Source organism: Ictidomys tridecemlineatus, chromosome 2 (genome assembly GCF_052094955.1).
Source record: "Ictidomys tridecemlineatus isolate mIctTri1 chromosome 2, mIctTri1.hap1, whole genome shotgun sequence".
Lineage (NCBI taxonomy): Eukaryota > Metazoa > Chordata > Mammalia > Rodentia > Sciuridae > Ictidomys > Ictidomys tridecemlineatus.
Window position 1 is genome coordinate 193170899 of NC_135478.1, and position 23670 is coordinate 193194568.

Genomic DNA, 23670 nt, shown 5'->3' on the forward strand with positions numbered 1-23670 from the left:
GTGATTTTTAACACATCTTAAACAGAAAAATTAACTATCTCTTTATAAAATCTATCCTAAAAAATACTGGTTTTACAGAATAAAAGTGTTGTTAATAGTACTACTTCCAAATCTCCATAAGGCTAAAATTTTAGCAGCAATTATATAGTGATGAACTTTCTTTTTTTCCTCTTTAAAAAAATATTGGTTGTTTTTAGTTATGTACTAGGTGTTGGCAAACATTTTCTGTTAAGGAGCAGCTCATAAATACATTAGGTTTATTAAACCACATAGGTTTCTGTTGTGATGATTCAACACTACCATTGGAGCTACACACAATATGTAAACAAATTAATGAGTCTTTGTTTTAATAAAACTTTATTTACAAAAACAGACAGTAGGTTGATTTGCTCCTTAATCCATGATTTTTCAATCCCCATTCTAAAAGGAAGAACAAACTTTCAAATCATAGGTTCCTATGATCCATTAAAATTCAGCAATGTATTGAACAAACCATAATCAATCAAGTAAAATACTACATCAAAATAATGAGACTTTAAAGCCTCGAAGATAAGAATTGTATTTATTTTTATGTGTTTGTTGTTTTAGCACCAGCATACATCATAAGACCTGGCACACAATAAGTACCCAATAAATGCTCACTGAATTTAAATAAAATTAGACTAGTTCTGAAATATTTGGCAGTATAACAAGATTATTTTTGTCCTTAAAATATCATTCCAAAGCATTACTGTGAATTATGTTGGCAATAATAATATTTCAGCTTAATTTGAATATCAAATGTTTACAAAGCAATGTAGAGAATCTTAGTCTCTCAATAAAAATGCATAAAATTCATTGAGAGCTTCTCTGGAATATTCTACACACCTAAAGAACATTCATACAATTTGGGCTTTATGAACCAGTGAGGAGGCAAATTAATATTACTATTCCCACTAAATCTAATAACAAACATTAATGATGATTTATATGAGATCTTCATTTCTGCTGTGTCTTAGACTCACTCCTCTGTTTCCTTCCTACCATCTTGACCTGTCCCACTGACTTTCGTGGACCCTCTCCATATCATAGGCACAAGGATATGTCAGGATTTCCAGAGTGTTTTTTATCCTATGAGTTTCTTCTATTTTTTCTTAAATTAGTACCTTATTCTTTATTCTTTCAAATGCTACAAACAAATACTATTAACAAAATAAGTAAACATCTTTGAGTTTCTTTTCTTACTTTGTTGGAGTACCATTTTTCTAAAATGTATTATCTATTATGTTTATTAAAATCTGTTCCTTCTCATAAAACTCCTCACCTTGACCTAATTAGAAATCCATTTTAGTTTTTTTTTTTTAAATCACCATTTTAGCTTCCCTAGCAAATGACTTATTTGGTTTTAATTCCTTCTACCCTGCCCTCATAGCCAGGTATCAATTATCCACGTGTCTAGAATTGACATGAACACTGTGCTTCTTTTAGGAACAAATGTCAAGATTGTCTTCCCTTGATGACCCAGATCTATATTGAGTTATACCATGAATCTCCACTAATAAAAATGAAAAACAAGTATGAATCTCAGTATTACTGTCAAGAAACTTATCACTGATAGAAGAAAGTATCCAGAACAGACATCTGTGGGCCCCTTTAATCTTTCTGTCTGATGGAGAGGAGTATTAGCATGGCCATTTATACCTATTTTGGCTGGTAATATAATTACCAAGGTAGCATCTTGGTTAAAGTGACACCAAGTGCTATATGAGCCATTTCTTTAGGCTTTTAGAATATCCATTTTCTTAGAAGAGAGAAATGACATCACTTTCTATCTTCAGTGGCATCAGAAATGGTTCCCTGGCTATCTCCTCAAGTATGTGTTGGACTGACAGTCCCCCGACATTTCTTTCACATCATAATCTTGATTGGAGCTTTAATTGAGAATCACAGATGGTCTTTCCTGTGTTGCACTGATTAGAAATGTCAGCTCTTTTCATCATTCATCAGCACTTATCAGGAATGCTCAGCATTACAGAAGAAAAAAAATTATTCTTGAAAACTCTGAATTTCCTGTTATATTTTTAAATCGTAAAACACAGTTATAATTTTGCTTCAGTAGGAAGAAGCAATTTTCATTCATTTTCTTAAAGACAAAACAAACATTTGGGTTCATCATCGCATGGAATATTTTCTTAGATTCAATCCTCCTTCATTTATGAGCATCCAGAAAGGCCAGGCTTGAGTTCAGCTTAATTGAACATAAAATTTCATGTTTTCAGCATTATGCTCTCTTTTCATAAAATATTTATAAGGAACTTCCAGTAGTAGCAATTAAAACAGGATCACTCTAAATGTAACCCCTTTTTAAATGGAGCACCGCTGAGGATAAAGGAAGGATTGAAATTGGATGTGCAAGGCCCTTGTAAAGTCAGTGATGGAGTCCAGAGGAAAATGTTTTTAGGTTAATTTTTAGAATACAAGATGAGACGAGTGGAGAAGCGTTTTGTTCGATAAGCATGGTGGCCGCTGGTATTTTCTGTCTTTAGGTATGGCTGGACAACAACAGAGTGGACCGAGTGCCGCGTGGACCCTTTGCTGAGCCAACAAGACAAGAGACGTGGCAACCAGACAGCCCTCTGTGGAGGAGGCGTCCAGACCCGAGAGGCATACTGCGTGCGAACCAATGGAAATCTCCTCTCGCACTTAGATACCCGCAAGGACAGAGAAGGTACTTTCTACTTTCTTCTAAATGATTCATTCCTGGACAGGGTGCCTGTGATTGCTCTGGAGTCACATTTACAGGGCCATTTGGGGGCACCAAGAACAGCATTCCTGTTCACATTATGGTTGGTCTCCATTATGGTAAACTGTAAATCACATAATAATTGTTTAAAAAAAATACAAGATACAACTTCATCTTTGGTCAGCTTTGATTTGCAGAGGAGTCTCTCTTAAATTTTTTGACTAAAACGCCTTCATGACTCACTTTTGCATAAAATTTAGCAGCAATATTTATAAACCTAAAATATTTTATTTTGTAAGTATACACAGAATGCAAGTATACAAAGTGCAAAATTTTCAAAACTTGCTTGTAAAACAATAAATCTTATCTTATTTTGTTAAAACAGGTTAATTATGGTATTGAGTAAATATTTTAATTGAATTTAAGTGAAGTAAATTGAGAATAAAAACTACAGTATAAGGAAGCTTTAACCCAAAGTCATGCCCACCATTACCACCTTTGGTAGTTTGGCACACATATTTTAGATTTTTAAAAAAATCTCAGTTTGAGAACCAGATGCGATAAATGTGCAAAAGAATAAGTGAATCCAATTTGGCATACGTTAAAATTATACTATATATTAACATACATTATTATATATTGACATCATTCTAAAATTCTCATCAACATTGCATAAATTTTATAGTAAATGTGTAGATCTAAAGTTCTTAAAAAATATGAATGAATTTCAGCAGTGCTATAAGCCATCTTTCTTACACTGTCTTGGTCTGAAGAACAACAGGACTTCTATCACTAAACATTCAACATATATCAGCTGGTAGCCAACAGAGTTCCAAAAATGCCATAAGATAGGATAAAAATATTCATACAGACTTCGTGTCCTCAAAGTCTCCAAATCTTTCATGATAGCACCAAAACCAACCAATATTTAAACCCAAGATGAAGACATTATACTGAGTTTTATAATGACTGTTGGGGGATCATAGAAACAGACTCCTCTAAAGAAGAGGTTGCCAAGTGAGCCAGGAGTTGGTGGACACACTGCTTACAGATAAATGAGGAATGCAGGAGGGAGTTTATTCCAGGCAGAGGGAACTGTGTGTATTGAGGCACAACACCAGAGAAAAGCAAAGACAAAGTGTACATCTTTAAACACAAGCATATTGTATGCCAAGGACAGGATTGAATTTCCTAGGGAGTGAGTTGTTTGGAAAAGGTTTATAATAGAGAAAAAGATCTTAGTTGATACCAACAAAAGAAAAAGAAAACTGTTCAGGGAAGGAATCTAACAAATTTGATCAGAAAAGAAGGAAAAGAACAAAGAGAAATGAATGTTTTATAAACAGAAAGAGAGCTTCTTCTCCCCCACACAAAGAAGTGACAGCAGTGACCAGTCACTCAAGAAAGATAAGCACTGAAGTTTTGCATTTGCTACTTCCAAACTTTAATTGTTCTGTATCCACTAATTTTACACAGCATGTCAACTCATTTAGGAATCTAGCCTAGGGATACATTTTACTACTAATGTATCTTGAGGTTGTAAGAAAGTAGCATAAAACATGTAATGTTAGTACATTAATATTTTCTTGGCCACTTTAATGGCTGTATTTTTAACACTCTTAGGTAGATTTATTATAGCAGTCTTCTCAGAGTAGTATAATTTCATTGCTGGAGGTGGATCAGATTTTAGTTTCTGAATGTCAATTATGTCTGATAGGTTATTACTTTCAAAAGGTCCTTGAGAATTTTGAATTGCAACTGGATATTTTTTAAATCATTTTTTTTCAGAGTCCTCTCATACCCCTGGCAAACCACTGCAGAGCACCAGAAATGAACGTCAGAGAAAAAAGAACTGGCACACACATACACACAGAGTATCATTATTAAGACATATCTGTTAGACTAAAGCAAGTCAATAGATATGGAAGTAATTACTTCAACTACAATTAATATTATAATGTAAATGAGTAACTTAGGAATTTGTGTCCATTCATATTATATTATTAAGACTACTGATAAGTCTTTGCAGAAACAGTTGATTCTTCTCAAAAATTACGGCTTTCCTTTTCAGAACTTAGCCTTTCCCCCCAGCAGCTCTTAACATTTCCCAACAGGAAACTATCTGATAGATTAGCATCCCAGGGGTAATACATGCTGAATGGAGTACAGTTAGCCTGTAGAAAGTTGTTCATAGGAGCTCTTCCTTCAGTAAATATGAAAAATTCAAAGCTCATGTAAAAAGATAGAGAGAAGCCTCTCAAATTAGCTCCCTCAACCAATCTTGATATGAACACACTAACTTCAAGAGACCTTGACTATGTAACCAGGACCAAGAGCAGGCATACTGTACTTATTTTGAAAAACAAAGTCTATGCTATTCCTTTTGCTCACTCACATTGTTCTATACATACCCTGTTTTCACATGTAACTGTACTGTAACTCAAAATAAAACACATTAACTAAAAAATAAGTTTCTTGATACAAATATAAAGAAAAGAAAGTAATTGGTAATTTCTTTATTTTCTTGGTAGATCACCTTATACAGGGGAATAATAACAACCATGTTACCCTGTCCATATTATTTTATTTTATTCATTGGTGTATGCATTATATTAAATGATTCATACAACACTGGCAAAAAAATGAAAAAAGAAAAAGAAAAAGCTCCTGCTTGAGTAACTTAGGAATTTCCAAAAGATCAAAATATTTATATGTTTAAAGTACTCACAAAGTATTTAGTATAATATTCACTTGGTATGTCATTTGTGTCAATGAATTATGTGATCAGAATATTGATTAAGTTGGTTGGTGACAGATTTATAAACTATATTCACTTGATTTTGCCAAGAGCCTACCTTTTATTCACATACTGCTGCTTACTGTTGGCAACCCTCTCAATCCTGACAATTTCCCCCACAGTGTTCAGGTGAGCAAAAGGTTCATTGCATCACTCTAGAGTTGGATATGTTTTTCACTGAGAAAGTTAATAGTAAAACCATTGACAGTTTGTTTTGAGCCAGTCAATCAGGATTCTAGTAGGCTGTGAAAAAAAAAAGTCCAACTGTTGTGAAATTATATTAATAATTTTAATTAATGTAATTATAATAATAACTATTATTATAATTAAATAATTATGTTGGTATAAAACCCACCCTTATGAGAATATTACAGAAAGAAGCCTAACCCAAGGGGAGGCTGTCCTAGAAATCTAGTGAAAATATTGCTGATTATTGGATACATGGAGTGACATTAGATTTTATTCAGAATAATTTTTAAAATTCTTCCTGTTGGTTCAAATTGAACATGGTTTTAAATGAGATAAACTAAAAGTATTGATTAAAAGACACTTTGGAACTTGAAGTGATTTATATTTTAGGGACCTTAAGTCAGAACATTCCTCTGTAGAAATCTCATCAAATATTCCACACTAAAATCTGGAAAAGGTCAGTGGTATTGGCATTATTAAGAAAAGAAGTCCACAAAATGAACCTGTTTGGTGACATAGAATGAGATACATCATCAGAAAATATTGGAGGGTCAATTCTAAGATAGATGGAGGGAAGAGTATATGAACTTTGAATGGACAGGCAGAAGGGCAAATAAAGAACTCGTGCTTTCCCATATTCTGCAAAGAAATGAGGATAAAATAGTCATGCCATGCCTAAATAGAATGCAAACTCATTACAATTTTACTTTTATAGCTTCCACAAATGAACTCATCTTATTCAAAGGTTTTTATTTAAAAAATAAAAACTAAAGGAAGACTATGCTTATGGTGCTATTTCCCTATTATTTCAAAAAGTAAATATCACAGTATGTCAAAGTCTAGAGCTGCACCTTTCCTATCCATCACTTTTGAAATACAGGTAGGTGAGAATATTTTACATGACATTTCCATCAGAGATATGTATTAGAGAACTCTAGGCTTGGGAGTCTCCATAGGTTCCCCGATTGAATCCTTAAAGCAACAAGGAAAGATAGTGGTTTACCTTTACTTTCTACATTACAAGAAATATATCAAAGTTTCCCCATGAAATATAAGTGATTTCATGTTTCTTGACTTCCTATGACATTGCTATGTGGATGTAAATTACAGAAAAACATTAAAAGATTTCTGAGTTACTGAATTCTAAAACTTTCACTATGCTATAATTATGAAAACAGGTATAAAGTTTGGATATGAACACTTGTTGAGAGACATTAGGTATTAACAGTTTTTATAATTTATCATATTTCTTAGTATTCCATTTGAAGCTGAGCTAATCTTAATTTGCTAAATTAAAAAGGAACTAGAATACATAATGGCTACATTTTGAAAATAAAGTCTACAGTGTAAATGCAATGAGATACATTCATAATATAGTAGATTCAATTATAATATTATTATAGAATAATTAAAACTTAGAAAATCCCTGAAGGAATTGGAGCCACCTTGTCAGTCAGTCCTCTGGATATCTTGTAGCAAAGAAGGGCTGTTACCCTCTGAAGTTTCTCTGTGATCAGTGGAATATAAAATGGAAAGTGAGATGCCAAGAGGTTTCAGCCATTGGGATAAAAGCTAATAAAAACTCACCTGCTGGGAATTAGATTAAGATATTTAGTGTTCTACCTAGAGGAAACTTAGACATTTTACTGAAGGAAGAACTTACTGATGAGATTTCAGGAAGTTTTCACCCAAAAAGGCAATAAAAGGAAAATATAATGAGGAAGCTCAGAAGGTAGCTAAACATAAAAGCTGTGCTCATATGCCCCCCTTTTTGTGTTTTTTTAAATTCTTTTTAGTGATATACAACACCACAGCACACCCTAACATGACCATAAAAGCATGGAACACAACCTTCTCCAATTTAGTCCACAGCACTGATTTAGTTGCTTAAAAATTATTTGTTTTTTGACATAATTACTGTCTCCTTGTAAAATCTGCCTGAAAATCATCTCTCAAATGTTTCAACTATACCTTCTCCCTTTAAAAATAGTCTCTATCTTGGGCTAGGGATGTGGCTCAAGCGGTAGTGCGCTCGCCTGGCGTGCGTGCGGCCCGGGTTCGATCCTCAGCACCACATACAAACAAAGATGTTGTGTCCGCCGAGAACTAAAAAATAAATATTTAAAAAAAAAATAGTCTCTATCTTTGGGCTGGGGTTGTGGCTCAGAGGTAGAGAGCTTGCCTAGCACACATGAGGACCTGGGTTCGATCCTTAGCACCACATAAGAATGAAATAAAGATGATGTGTCCAACTACAACTAAAATTTTTTAAAAAATAGTCTTTATTTTAGGATGAGGTCATATTCACACTCACCCTAACTTTCACCCAAAGAACTGTTCATACCTCAGAATTTAAAAAGAGGACACAAGATCCAATTGTCAGATAAGTGACAAGGGTCAAGATTAATGTACTTTGATCATTTTAGACAGTCACTTAAGAGACTTTTTTCTTTTCTAATTATATTAGATCACATAAAAATCTTTTGATTTTTCATTGTAAGATTACTTTCAAAAGAACACCAAATAGAAATCAGGAATCCTGGTTTTTTTTCTTTTATTTCCACTTGACCTTACTACTCTAATACACATGCTTTTTTTTTTGCCTTAACATACCTATTTCCAAATGAATCTAATATTCCACTTTCAGCAATATGCCAGATTAGATTAACTGAAGACCATCCTTGATAAAACAGCTAGACATGAAAGATACTATATATTTATAAAACCTTTTAGGGGCAGACTGAGCTTGATTAATTGGTTCCCAGAATAAACCAGTATGATTAATCTGAAGCTTTCTCTGGTTGCCCTGGGGTGGGAATGGTGTAGAAGCATGGTTATGGTTATACATTACCAGGCCTTGTGATACAGAACATGACACTGAGCTTTTAGTCGGTGATACAGAGTACAAGCAGAAATACTACATTACTTCATCAACCTTAAAGGGTTACAGCATCAGGTGAGCAGAGAGGCTCAACTTCCCTTTATAGGGAAATGACCATGAAGCAGGTCAGCCTCAACTTCAGGCCAGTGGGAAATGAGCTTTTCCAAAGAATGACAACTATTGACCTGTTCTCACACTAGTTCTAGTTTCAAATTTATAGCTATTTCCATGAGTGCAAAATCCAGAAAGCTGAGAAGTTAATATAAGAAATGGTATAAGGCCAATGGTACTTCCTGAAACTCAGAGGCCATTTAGACAGCAATACTTTAATCACAGGATTCTCCCTGCTAAACTGTACCATCTAAAATTACAAATTGCATGAGGAAAAATACTCTCTAGGAGACAGGACTTAAAATGCCCAGTAATCAGTAAGATTAGACACTCAAGACTGGAAATACTATAAATAGTGGGTAGAGACCATAAAATATATATATACTAAAATGTTATTTAAGACCTAAAAGAAAACATGTAAAACACAAAAAAAAATTGAGTCACAATGAAAAATACAGATTTTTTAAAAAATGACATAGAAGTTCCAGACTGAAAAAATACATTTATCGAAGATTCAACAAATGGATAGGTTAGACAGATGGAGCTAAATTATTCAATAGGCAACTGAGAATAGAATTTGAAAATAAAAATGAAGATGACAATCATACAGATTTGAACAAGTAGGTAGGGGGTGATTCACAGGTGAAAGACAAGAATCAGTACATGCAGTAATAACATAAGCAATAATAATATATCCACATCCACACCTAGATACAATCTAGTGAGATTGCTCCTCACCAGTTACAAAAGTATATTAAAAGGAGTAAAGAAAGAAAGATATTAATTACAAGGAAATTAACAGTTAAGTTCTCAACAGTTGATAAAACAAGCAAAATAGCATGAGATATATTTAAATTATTGAGAGGAAAATAACTGCCAAGTTAAAATTATTCACTCAGTTACATAACATTCAAATGTCTGAGCAAAATTAAGACAAAGGCAAAAGAAGGGTTACTGCCAATACACCTCCCTGGGACCAACTGCTACAGGATGATGTTGAGGAAGCAGGGCAGTAAAGCAAAAAAGAGCAGGAGTCAAGATGAGGAAAGAATTTGGTTAAACACCTGGGCAGCTTAAATAAGCATCAATGTGTATGAACAATACTAATAACCATAATGTTTAATTAGCTGATGAACAATAATATATGGCAGGAAGATACAATAATGGCTATATTGCTTAGGAACAGATTGAAGGCACTGAAGAGTCTATATTAAGTCATTCAGCATGTGAAAAATTTAAGAGTAACAATAGAGCAAATGTACATATTTTAGCTTAATAATCATTACTATATAATTGTATAATTATATGTTTTATTGTAAACAGAATCAATTACTAATATATAATGCATATTTATATATATTCTAATCCAATAGATAAAATGAAAGGGACTGGATAAAATTAAATCAGTTTAATTAAAGTACTACATAAGGGATAAGTATGAATCATTTTTTATACATAGATGATCTAATAGTAAATAAAAAAGACCAGAAAAGGGGTTTAAAAATGTCAGAGCTGAAGGTTATTGCAGAGAACCATTCTGATTTAATTATGAACTACATCTATAAGACCAATTAACTGTATTACAAATGTTTGCTGTGATCAAACTATATAATCTAAACATTCACAGCTGCTGGCAAATGCAAACAGATGAACAGGTCACACATTGCATTACCAGTCAATAATGTCATCTTTACATACAAAGCACAGATGAAATTTTTATTTTATCAAGGCAATGAGATTAACTTAAATCACATATGTATACAATGTCAGAAGTAGCCAAAAGAATGAATGGTTGAATCAATTAAATAACATTTGATAGAAAGTTTTCTTGGATAATCATTTTCTATCCTATCATTAGAATGAAGGATAACCTTTTCAAACATAAAACTCAATAAAAATTGAGTTATTTCCAATTATGTACAAATTGATATTGTTCAACGTTGCATGAAAGTGATTGTACACTATTTAAAATTGAAGGATAGAAACAACAAAAAATTTGTGAGTATGCACACTTATCTCCCACTCTGTCATCCTATTCTTTCACAGTTTAGGAAAGGATAAATGACATTGGTAAAGGAACTGTTATCTAGAGAAGATAAATTTCTTGTGCGTATTAGTGTCTAGACAAAGCTATAGATGATGTGTTAGCAAAATGTGTGGGTGAAATTAAGCTGATCAGGATGAAGCATTTTGAGTAAAAATGTTATGCTATATTGAGATATTAAGAGGCTAGAACCATAAGATATTTCTAACAATATAAAATGTAATGAAATACTTCTATCTTTACTTAAATCCCAAATTCCAACTATAAAAAAACAATAGTAATAACATTGATGATGTTGATATGTTGATTTCATTTATTAAGGCAGTGTGTTAATTATTTGGTTGATTCAAAGAGAACATGTACTCGCAGGGAACAAGGAGTTGGAATCAAGGATTTCATGTTGAATTTGTTCTGTGTCTGTTCTGTGTTACTCGTTAGCACATCAGAGTCTGATTGACAAAGTATTGCAAATTTATGTATCCCATTTGGTCTTTTATTCACTCACCAAACTAATTGAACAACTGTTAGATTACATCCGAGATTTGTATGTTGAAGGTACAATGTTTAAAAAATAGCTTGGATTGCTATCATCAGGCAGCATACATCTAATAGCCTCTTATTTACAGGTTGGTTTACTTGGAGTTTAGAATTGACCCTTCACAGGCTGATGTGGGGGTACTTTTTTGGACATCCAGTTTAAGGTTCGCTAATTAAGCTCTGACTCTGCACTACACCACAGTCTAGTCCTTACAAGGAACTTTTACCCATATTCATCAGGTGAATTATTTGTCTCTAAAGCTCATATCCACAATATATAGTTTTGAGAATCACCTGAATGCTTTAAGAAAATGTAAAAGTCCCAATGAAGTTATGACTCTCTAGGACTACAGTGAGCACAGGAATCTCTCTCTCTCTCTCTCTCTCTCTCTCTCTCTCTCTCAGGAATCTCTCTCTCTCTCTCTCTCTCTCTCTCTCTCTCTCTCTCTCTCTCTCTCTCTCTCTCTTTCATAAGTTTAATTGATTGTAACCAGGTATTGATTTTACCATAGAGATAATGAGTCCTTTCACCTCTTTCCAAAGCTTTAAGAGGGACTGAAATAGGGGATCCCAAGTCTGTGCATAAAGGCTTTTATAATTCTTAATGAATACTAATTATTTAATTTAAAAAAAAGAAAAAGAAAAGAAGAAGATTGCAAAATTCCATATATAAAACTGGTCACTATTCACCAAGTTTTCTGTCAGGTCCTCAGAAAGAGCCTGTGAAAGGTCCTGAATCTTAAGATTCTTAGGCTTCTAAATGAATCTGCTTCTATTACTAACATAGATTTGGGGCTTTATTAGTGCCAAAGAGAATCAGGACTTGAAGATGAGAAACAGAACACAGGTGTATGGTCCTGAAAAACCCTGTTTCTTATAATTACAGATATTAGACTGGGAAGAAAGCCAGGATTGGAAAGTTACTGTGTTTCCAGAGTGAAGTTGAATTTTCAGTTGTAATATTGATCTTATTTATGCTCCTTGGACTCAGTTTCCGGTCCCTGAGCTGTAAATCTTTGAAAACCTACTCGACTTTGATAGTGTTTAAACTGAGAATTTTAGGGAGCAAAGACTTTGTTTCAGTTTACTTCATCCCTGTAACCTGAGATGGAAAGAAGACATAGCCATTAGTATAGGACCTTCCATTAATGCAAGAAAGATGGGAGATAAAATGTCACCTAACCTGACACTATCAAGTGGCTGTAGTATTTGTGCTTTTTGTAACCCTTAAGCACTTATTTCATCAAGTCTGTTGTAGATGAATGATAGTACCAGAAGGAATTTCGAAACTAGCACTCAGGGATATGCACTGGTGAATGAATAGCATTTTTTCTGAGGCACACTCCTGCTATCTAAGGATGTAAAAGAAATGGTTTGTGGCTGAGGCTGGCTGTTCTTTGCCTTGCTGGTGATTGCTCAATAGGGACTAGCTACTCTCTCCAGTGTTAACAGAGGAGTACAAACTACATTGTGGAACTCATTAATATTTATTTCTTCTAAAAGCAATGGGCAATAAAAAGGGAAATAAACCAGGAAGAATAGCAATGGGAAAAGAAAGCCATGACAACAGATTCATCTTGGGAAGGTTTTACCATTTATTGTGCGCACACACAAAAAAATGCATTCAAAGTACAAGGATCTATATTATTATTAGCATAGAACGAACTAAAATGCTGATTACTGAATGAACCAATTTAAGGAAAATATTATATATTAAATGCAATTCAAGAACTCCAAGTAGTAATTTTTATTTTTGTAATTATATACATTTGCTGTATATTATGGTTTAGGTGTGAGATGTCCCCAAAAAGCTCAAAAGGGAGATAGCACAAGAAAGTTTAGAAGTGAAATGATTTGAGTTATGAGAGTCTTACCATCAGTATATTCATCCACTTGAATGGATTAACTGGGTAGTAACTGTTGGTGGGTAGGGTGTGGCTGGAGGAGGTGGGTCATCAGGGGCTTGCCTTAGAGGTTTATATTTAGTCCCTGTCCAGCAAGAACTATCTATGCTTCCTGATGGCCATGTTCTGAGCTGCTCTTCTTCTCCACACATTTCTGCCATGATGTTCTGCCTCATCTTGGGTTCAGAACAAAGGAGTCAGCCATCTGGACTGAGACCTCTGAAATTGTGAGCCCAAAATAAACTTTTCCACCTCTAAAATTGTTCTGGTCATGTCTTTTGGTCACAGCAGGAAAATAGCTGACTCAGACAATATACCTCTTTTCAGTTCTACATGCTTTAAGTGTGAGAATCTGTGCTATGTGTGTAGAAGGAAAAGAACTCTCTTTATGTCAATAAGGATCATTTATCATTTTAATAGACTGGTGGCATCTTTGTGCCCTTTCTCTTATTGCCCCCCCTTTTTTCTTTTACTAGAACCCAGCATTGCTTAACCACCAAGCTATATCCCCAGCCCTTTATTTATTTATTTATTTATTTATTTATTTATTTATATTTTGAGACAGGGTCTCACTAAGTTGATGAGGGCCTTGCTAAATTGTTGAGGCTGACCTTGAACTTGCAATTCTCTTGTCTCAGACTCTGGAATCACCGGGATTACAGCATGTGCCACCATGCCTGCTGCTACTGCATTTCTTGAAATGCCTTCACCTATTATTCTAACCTTCCAAATATTCACCCACCATACTGTAAATAACTATAAGACCTCTACTCATCTTACTTCATCCAAAGCCTATTATAGCTCTTTTATACTAGAACACATTTGCCACATGATATATATGATTCAGTTCTTTTAAAATTGCTTCATTAATATTCATGCCAACTTCCTAGGAATTAAGCTTTAAAAAGAGATCATAGTGTTTCCCCCCATTACACTTCGTTATTATAACCAATCATTCTTAGCAGAGGGTGGGGTATATTTGCTACTCATTTGGAAGTATCTCTAAGAAAGTCAAAGAAATCCTTTCAGTTAGAGGATGCTGACCTCCTGGATATCTGATTTATAGTGTTTCATTGCAAATTAACCTGTTAACCTCCCCAATATCAATCTTTTTTTCCTTTGCTTTTATTTCATTTGAAAAGACCTAATGGGAAAACACATGTAAGGCCCAGCATAAGGCCCTACATTTATAATATGAAAATGAACATTGATTGCTTTTGTTTATGTGTCTGCTTTTCTGGTTAAACTGAGAAAAAAGGGGGTACATTTTTCAAAAAATAATTTGACTCCTAGTCTTTTACATGCATTCAAGTTGTAATTGTATACCAGCCTTGTAAGTTGAGAAACATAAGGGAGGATGCACATTATGTGGACTCTCTTCACGATATGTTGTGAAGCCTGCCACATGCTTACATCATATATGAAATTCTTCCTTTCTTGGAAAAAGCAGACATTTTTCAAACCCCTCTTTTTATTGTTCTAGAGTAAGAATAAATGACAAATTTTACTTCTGTAGTTGTACTTCTGTAGTTGAATAATTACAACTTCCCTTCTTTTGTGGCCCAGAATCCTTGAGAAGTTTCTGAAGGACTGCATTGCCAAAGGATTCTGGAGGAAATGCTTGTAAATAACCCTGGGATTGTTTGGTACTCTAAAAAGAACATTTTCTCCATTGCTCAAACTTGGAATGTCACACTAGTCCATTTGCTCCTCACATCACATAGGATCCCCAAGAATCTAAATCCCCTTTGATTAGGGAGAATTATGCCGGGTGAACTTAATTTTTATTGTTAATATAATAATAGTGAATAGATGCAGAAAAAATATAAGAGTTTTATTGTTTACATGTTCTCTGCTAGTTCTGGTTAGAAAACCTTAAATTAATTAAGTTCCTACCCCACTGTGAATTTCAGAATTACTTTGAAAATAATGTCATGTTTTCCAACTAGGAAAGCTATTGGTTTATTTCACAGTACCTTCTAAAAGTCTATCCAAGGGGGTAAGCAAAGTAAGTAACATGTTGTGGTAGAGTTATTAATGCATGACCAAATGGATAATTGTGGAATTATTTTCCCAGACACACTAAAACAATAAGTGACCAAGCATGGATAAAAAGCCAGTTTTGACTATAGAGTCTGAGCTCCAAGCAGGGATACCCTGCTATGTGAATTTGTTCCAGAATAAATGCAGTGGATTTAGTAGCTGTTCATAATTTTATCAAAATTATCAGAGCACTTCATATTATCTGTTATCTCTTGTAAAAATAAACAAATAAAAATGGCATAGAAATGTGTCCCTTATACAGAATTTTTTTTTAAAAACCTAGGCATAATTTAAGCCTTTTCTACAGACAACTCAATTAGGAAGTACATTCTCTGATGTGGTTCTATAAAGTCAATGTAATCTTGTCCGTAATTTGAATCAGTATTATGTTGGACCATAAAAAAATTACTATTTTTTAGGTAAGAAATTATTAATTAGTGGAAGTCTCATGCTTTAACAGAAAAAGTCATTGGGTGTGAACTATTCTCCATCCCAGACTTTACACCATCAGAATCAAGCCCACAGCTAGCTATGAATTATAGTCTTGTTTCCATGTGAACAATATGCATTTGTGCTGTATGCAGTGTGCTTTAGACAGGGCAATGATTGTCTCCTATAAAAATATGTAGATTTCCCCATAGTTGATATTCTTTATGAGAAAACGACTCATATTAATGGCTTGAGAGTGACTTGAATTCATCAAGCTGCACATTTACTTTATGCATAGATAGAAAAGAAATTCGCAGTTGATGGTGTGATTTTTAATACTTAGTATGTCCCACTTTGTTATATGTAAATACATACAATAAAGGTGTAGCAATAAAGGGAGATGAAAGGATTTTAAGTATAAATGGATGAAGAATGTGGGCCAAAGGAAAAATGCCAGAAAGAAGATATCAAACCAATGATGAATACAATAAAGATAATGCACAGAGTGTGAGCCATAAGATCCTATGAATTTCTTGAAGTAGGCCACAAGTTCTACCTCTAAGCTTGTAATAGCCAACATAAAGAAGAATGCTGCATTAATTATGAAATTCACAAAAGACAATAGGAACTAGCTATAAAAGAGAAGCACAACAATTTCTGGTTCTAGGGCTAGAAAAAAAATTCACCTGTGGGCTCCCATAAAGAAGACACTGTAACAATATTGAATTACAACCTCATTAACATCTTTACAATAAACACTACTGTGAATTTTATAAGAAAACTTTCTCTTTCATCAATGTCAAGACACTAGCATAAATATGAATGCATAACTCATTAAAGGCAAATAACTGGACTTAATATGATATGGTATGGATTTATAGGTCCCTGCTAAGCAGGATAATCCAGGAATTGACTTCAGAAAGGGTGCAATAAATGAATGGATGCACAGCTATTACCTCAGGAAGTATGCTGAGCTTTGTTAGAAGCAGAGAGTTTCTTTGTATCCCCTGATACAGGGATCTGGAATATAGCTGTTCTGATTGCTATTTGTATAGTTAAATGCCAAGATCCATTTTCCAACCATCATCCAGATGAGGATAGGAGCCACATCCTTAAGAAAATATCAAAAGGCATCACAAAGACAAGCTTGCATGAAATAATCTCTCTCTTCTATAGGAGGTTGAGTTCAAATCTAGGAAAATGCAGAACAAACAAAGAGTTTATCTAGGCACAATTAAATCAGAGGTGGTTAACATATCCCATACCTTATAACTCAAAAATCCAAAACAGATGCAAGAGAGATCCAGCATCAACAATTATGTGATCTCCTGGAAGAAGCAATCTGGTTTTCTGGTATTACATTCAAGATGAGATGATTACCAAGCATATATTAGTGAAACCAAAAGAGTTAACTTGAACTAATAATGGTACTGAGGAGGTGGAGGGTGAATGCTTGCTATATGTGAGACACCCTTCTAAACATTTTACATTAATTTGCTTATTAGACTCCCCAGCATAGCCTGAAAAATAAACACTATTATTATTATATAATATTGAGTTGCAAGAGTTTAAATAATTGTCCCAAGGAATATAGCTAGTAAATGTCATAATCAAGATTATGAATCAAAGAGGTCTGGCTCCTGAACCTGTGTTTTTGTTTGTTTTGTTTTTTTGTTGTCGGTAGTGGTGGATTTTTTGTGATTCTAGAGATTGAATCCAGGAACTCATGTATGCGAGGCAAGTGCTCTAACACTAAGCCAAATCTCCAGCCCCTAAGCCATTGATTTTAAGCATGGTGCCATGGAGTATAGGGTTATTAGTCATATACAAGTTTGATGCTGGCAAAAGCTACTTCAACATCCAGATGATATTGGTTTTAGAGTATGTGCTCTTCTTTTAAATAGTAATTCATTCTTGAAGCAAGTGATCTATTAAAGTTGCTCCTATCTAGTGACAATAAAACTATATTATACATGCTTGATAATGCTCATGTTCTTCTTTCTATGACAGGAAGACATTCATTTAGTCTTTCATTTCTTGAATCAATGTTTACTGACTGCCTTCTATGTCCTTGACACTGTTCTAATGCTAAAAATAATGAAGTTGACAACACAAAGTACTTCCTGTTTCAATTAGTATATTAATGGAAGAAGATGTATTATAAGCAAGTAAAGAAAATATCAGTTATCCTTAGGCACTACATAGAGGATTAAAATAGGGTGATGTGAGGGAGAATAATAAGGTAAGGATATTATTTGCATCACTCAATTTCATTTGGGTTCCCAAATTTATATATGTATCCCAAAATTCTCCTCTGAAAAGGGAAGTTCACAATGATCTTTCTACTTAACATCTCTAATCATACACTCAAATCTGCCTGCCTCCCTTCTATATTCTCTTTAATGGCAGAACAAATAAAAATTTTAAAACAACATTAGAATTTACGTGTCTGAAGAGTATAAGCTTCATGATCTATTAAGTAGATGTGTCAAAATAAGCCATTAAAGCCAGTTAGAAAAAAAAATCACTAACAGAATAAGCAACATGTATATAGTAAGTATTCAGTAAGAACTTGTTGAAGAAATTAATAAATAGATTCAGTAGTGAACCCTGAGCATCAATAAATATGCCTTGCTAATCATATAATCTTGACTCTTCCAGAATGTCTTTCTCTGATAGCCAAAGAGATGAAAGATCTAAAACATGCATTTTTAGAATTATTTCACAAAATCTGGCAACTAAATATTTAAAACCATCAGGAAAGCAAGCATATTGCTTGTCTTCTGCTTCCAGCCATAATGACATACTGGAAACATCCCAATAAGAGCAACTTCAAAAAATAAATGAATAAACAAAACAACTCCATAATTGACAAAATATATAAAGTAACTGTTTTGAAACATTAGAAAATAAGCAGCAGAAGATTGTGATCACACCTGCAAGCTATCCAGTCACCCCTGCCTTCTATGGAGGTTCTCACCTGCTGCACAGAAGGGAAGTGAAGACAAGCTTAGTGTCTTACTGAGCTAAAGAGCCAGAAATTTAAGTTCTGGGTTGCTAAGGGCCTGTAAACTTCAGGATGGGATACAGAGAAGGAGACTCTGCACTGGGGAGAGATTGGTGGAGTCCATTGGTCTATGTATGGATACTCTGTGGAGACTTGGCCTGAGCCAGTCTACACATGTTGGGGTAGAGACTCCGAGGTCCAGCAGAATCCTGTTCTGCAAGGCTGAGGGCTGGAAAATGGTAGTATATATAGGTAGTACAGTGCTGGAAGATGTCAGAGTTCCAGCCCAACAAAGGTAAAGAATATTTGCTGAGCACTTCAGGCCCCAGAAAGGCTGTGGCCTAGGAGTAAGGACCACACTGTCACAGCCAAGTCAAATCTGAAAAATGCCAGCTTTAATTGCAAATGAAACCAAACCTAAAAGAATCAGGATGATCTTCCAGTACTTTAACTGAATGGCAGAACAAAGCTTAGCACTCTATACAAAACAATACCATTATCCAGACTCCAAAACATATTGTGCACAATGTATGGTAAAATGTTACTACACATTCAAAGAAACAGAATAAAAATACCCATTATCAAGAAAAATAGCCAATAGAAATATACTCTGAGATGAACCAGATATTAGAATCAGCAGACAAGGACTTTAAGAAACTATTAAACATATGTTTGAGGACTTAAGGAAAAAATTACCTTGGAGAGTGAACAGATGGGAATATGAGAAGAAAAATAGACATTTTAAGAATGTGGAAATTAAAGAACATACACACTGTGCAATTAAAAAAAATCACTGAGTAGGCTTAACAATTGGATATTGAGGAAGAAAGTCTAAGTGATTTATAAGAAAAATCCATAGAAATTATGTATTTAAGTGGGAGAAATGGTTATTGATTTGGAAGACAGATCAATAGAAATGATCAGATCAGAAGAACAGAGAGAAAGGAGATTGAGGAAAAAAGGGAATAGTGATTCAGTGACTGGTAGAATGTCAAGATGTCTACTATATGAATTAATGATCTTCCAGAGAGAGAAAATAATCTGGCACAAAACATATGTAAAGATATAAATGGCCGATCGCTCCGCGGCGGGTTGTCTGCGGCGCGCGCTGGGGATCGGCAGGGAGCCGGAGCGGGAGAACAGCGAGGAGAGGGAGAACAGCGATACGGATTCGGGGGGCCCCTGCCAGTGATACATCGGCAGCGCTTGGTGCGGAGTTCCGGCTTGAGACAGAGGAGAGAAGCGGCGGTTCCAGTCACCGGTCTGACCACGGAGGACGGCGGCCTCCATCTTGGAGAGATGATGTAATCATCCCATTGTTCTGCTGATCTCAGCTCATTCAGCTACGGAACAGGTGAATTCAGGCTGGTATTTGCCTTCGTCTAGCAGACAGATTTCTTGCTCAGGATCGGGACTAGGGATCCTGTGGAGAATACTCTTGAAGGCTCGTGCCTGGCAAGGCGTGCGCCGGGCACTGAGCAGCGGGACTTGGGTTCCCGGGACTTGGGTTCCCGGGACTTGGGTTCCCGGGGCTAACCGGGCCCAGGTCTCAGGAATCTGCGGAGACTGCCTGTGAAGGCGAGCTCCGAGTGGAGCGTGCGCTGAGCTTGGGGCGACTGGGTTCTGACTCCCGAGACAGTTTTGGCCTGGGGCTGGGGAACCCCGGGGGTCGCTCGCTGGGGCCAGCTCCCAGCGGAGAGAGTGTATCTGGATCGGAAAGGCGGGGTTCTTGCTACCTAAGCTGCTTTGGCCCAAGGCTAGGGAACCGGCGGTTACTGCTTCTCGGCCAGGGTCCTGCTGGGTGCTGTGGGGGCAGAGTGGAGCTTCCACCTGCGCCCAGAGCAGGCCAAGTGACCCGCCGGCGTGGTACCATGAAACCCCAAATGCAGCTGGTGCTGAAGAGAGAAGCCGCCCACGCTTAGAATAGGACCAGCGACCCACTGGCAAGACAGGCCAGGTAGCTTGCCAACGTGGTGGACACGTAACACTGAGGCAGTCGCGTCACACTGGTTGGAGTGGGGGTGTAGCAGGGTCGCCGCCCGGGTCCGGAGGGGGCTCAGCGACCCCTTGGAGAGGTAGTCAGGTACCCCCATTGGGAGTGGGGGCTGTGCAGAACTGCGACCCACCGGCCTAGAGGCCTGCCAGCGTGGTAGACACGTCACACCAATTGGAGTGGGGGCACAGCAGAGCCGCCACCCACATCCAGATCAGGACCAACGACCCCAGGGTGTGGTAGTTACGTTACCACAATTGGAGTGGGGTCAGAGCAGAACAGCCACCAGTGCCTGCAGTGGGGGCAGACCTTCGACCAATTAGCGTGGTAGACAGACCACCCTAATTAGGGGAGGAGCACAGCCACTACCCGCCCTGCAAGGGAGACTTCCCAACTATACAAGAGCAATATAAATAAATAGGAGGTAAATTTCAAAAACACAACAGTTGCACCAAGCAGGAAGAAACGCGAGCAGTATGAAAAGACAAGGAAAGAAAGGACCACAAACAATGCAGGTCAACTCAACTTTAGAAGAGGTAATAGCTGCAACAGACGGAATGTCAGATAAAGAGTACAGGATATATATGCTTCAGATGATCTGGAGTCTCAAGGAAGACATGAGACAGCAAAATCAGACAATGAAAGATCACCTTGACAAACAAATCCAGGAAGTAAAAGATCAATTTCACAGGGAGATAGAGGTAATAAAAAACAAACAAATTGAAATCCTGGAAATGCAGGAATCATTAAACCAACTTAAAAACTCAATTGAGAATACTAACAGCAGATTAGATCACTTAGAAGAGAGAACATCAGACAATGAAGACAAAGTATTTCAACTGGAAAAGAACATAGACAGCTCAGCAAGTCTGCTAAGAAACCATGAGCAGAACATCCAAGAATTATGGGACAATATCAAAAGACCAAATTTAAGAGTCATTGGGATACAGGAAGGCACAGAGCTCCAAACTAAAGGAATAAACAGACTATTCAGTGAGATTATACAAGAAAACTTCCCAGACTTGAAGAATGAGACAGAATCACAAATCCTAGAAGCCTACAGGACGCCGAATGTGCAAAATCATAAGAGATCCACACCTAGACACATTATAATGAAGATGTCCAACATACAGAATAAGGAGAGAATTTTAAAAGCTGCAAGAGAAAGAAAGCAGATTACATTTAGGGGCAAACCAATCAGGATAACAGCTGATCTCTCAACACAGACCCTGAAAGCTAGAAGATCCTGGAATAACATATTTCAAACACTGAAAGAAAATGGGTTCCAACCAAGAATCGTGTATCCGGCGAAATTAAGCTTCAGGATAGAAGATGAAATTAAAACCTTCCATGATAAACAAAAGTTAAAAGAATTCGCAGCTAGAAAACCATCTCTTCAAAAAATCCTTGGCAAAACATTACAGGAAGAGGAAATGGAAAATAACACTGAAAACCAACAATGGGAGATAGGACAGTAAAGGGGGAAAAATAGTCAAAGAGGATAACAAATCAGGTTTAGAAACATCAATAAACAAATATGGCTAGAAGAACAAATCATATCTCAATAATAACCCTAAATGTTAATGGCTTAAATTCACCAATTAAGAGACACAGGCTAGTAGAATGGATCACAAAAGAAGACCCAACAATATGCTGCCTACAGGAGACGCATCTGATAGAAAAAGATATTCATAGACTGAAGGTGAAAGGTTGGGAAAAATCATACCACTCATATGGAATGCGGAAACAAGCAGGAGTGTCCATACTCATATCTAATAAAATAGATTTCAAACCAAAGTTAATCAGAAGGGATAAAGAAGGACACTTCATACTGCTCAAGGGAACCATACACCAACAAGACATAACAATCATAAATATATATGCCCCAAATAATGGTGCGGCTGTGTTTATCAAGCAAACTCTCCTCAAGTTCAAGAGTCTAATAGACCACCATACAATAATCATGGGAGACTTCAACACACCTCTCTCACCACTGGACAGATCTTACAAACAAAAGTTAAATAAAGAAACTATAGAACTCAATAACACAATTAACAACCTAGACTTAATTGACATATATAGACTATACCACCCCAAATCAAGTAGTTACACTTTTTTCTCAGCAGCACATGGAACCTTCTCAAAAATAGACCATATATTATGTCACAGGGCAACACTTAGACAATATAAAGGGGTAGAGATAATACCATGCATCTTATCTGATCATAATGGAATAAAACTGAAAATCAACGATAAAAGAATGAAGGAAAAATCAAGCATCACTTGGTGAATGAACAATAGGTTGCTGAATGATCAATGGGTTTTAGAAGACATCAAGGAGGAAATTAAAAAATTCCTAGAGTTAAATGAAAACACAGACACAACATATCGGAATCTATGGGACACATTGAAAGCAGTTCTAAGAGGAAAATTCATTGCTTGGAGTTCATTCCTCAAAAAAAGAAAAAACCAACAAATAAATGATCTCATACTTCATCTCAAAATCCTAGAAAAAGAAGAGCAAAACAACAGCAAAAGAAGTAGAAGGCAAGAAATAATTAAAATCAGAGCTGAAATAAATGAAATTGAAACAAAAGAAACAATTGAAAAAATTGACAGGACTAAAAGTTGGTTCTTTGAAAAAATAAATAAAATTGACAGACCCTTAGCCATGCTAACGAAGAGAAGAAGAGGGAGAACTCAAATTACTAACATACGGGATGAAAAAGGTAATATCACAACAGACACTTCAGAAATACAGAAGATAATCAGAAATTATTTTGAATCCTTATACTCCAATAAAATAGAAGATAGTGAAGGCATAGATAAATTCCTTAAGTCTTATGACCTGCCCAGATTGAGTCAGGAGGATATAGACAACCTAAACAGACCAATAACAATAGAGGAAATAGAAGAAACCATCAAAAGATTACCAACTAAGAAAAGCCTAGGACCGGATGGGTATACAGCAGAGTTTTACAAAACCTTTAAAGAGGAACTAACACCAATACTT

The 23670-nt window shown here is 35.8% G+C and overlaps 1 protein-coding gene across 3 annotated transcripts in view; it reads left to right on the forward strand.

The window, feature by feature from the left end:
* Thsd7a (thrombospondin type 1 domain containing 7A) overlaps window positions 1-23670 on the forward strand; it is a 399002-nt gene that overhangs the window by 209639 nt on the left and 165693 nt on the right. For all 3 annotated transcript variants that reach the window (XM_078040341.1, XM_078040342.1, XM_078040343.1), the window contains exon 4: window positions 2526-2707. In XM_078040341.1, coding sequence (XP_077896467.1) covers window positions 2526-2707 — 182 coding nt within the window. The remainder of the gene's footprint in view (window positions 1-2525; window positions 2708-23670) is intronic.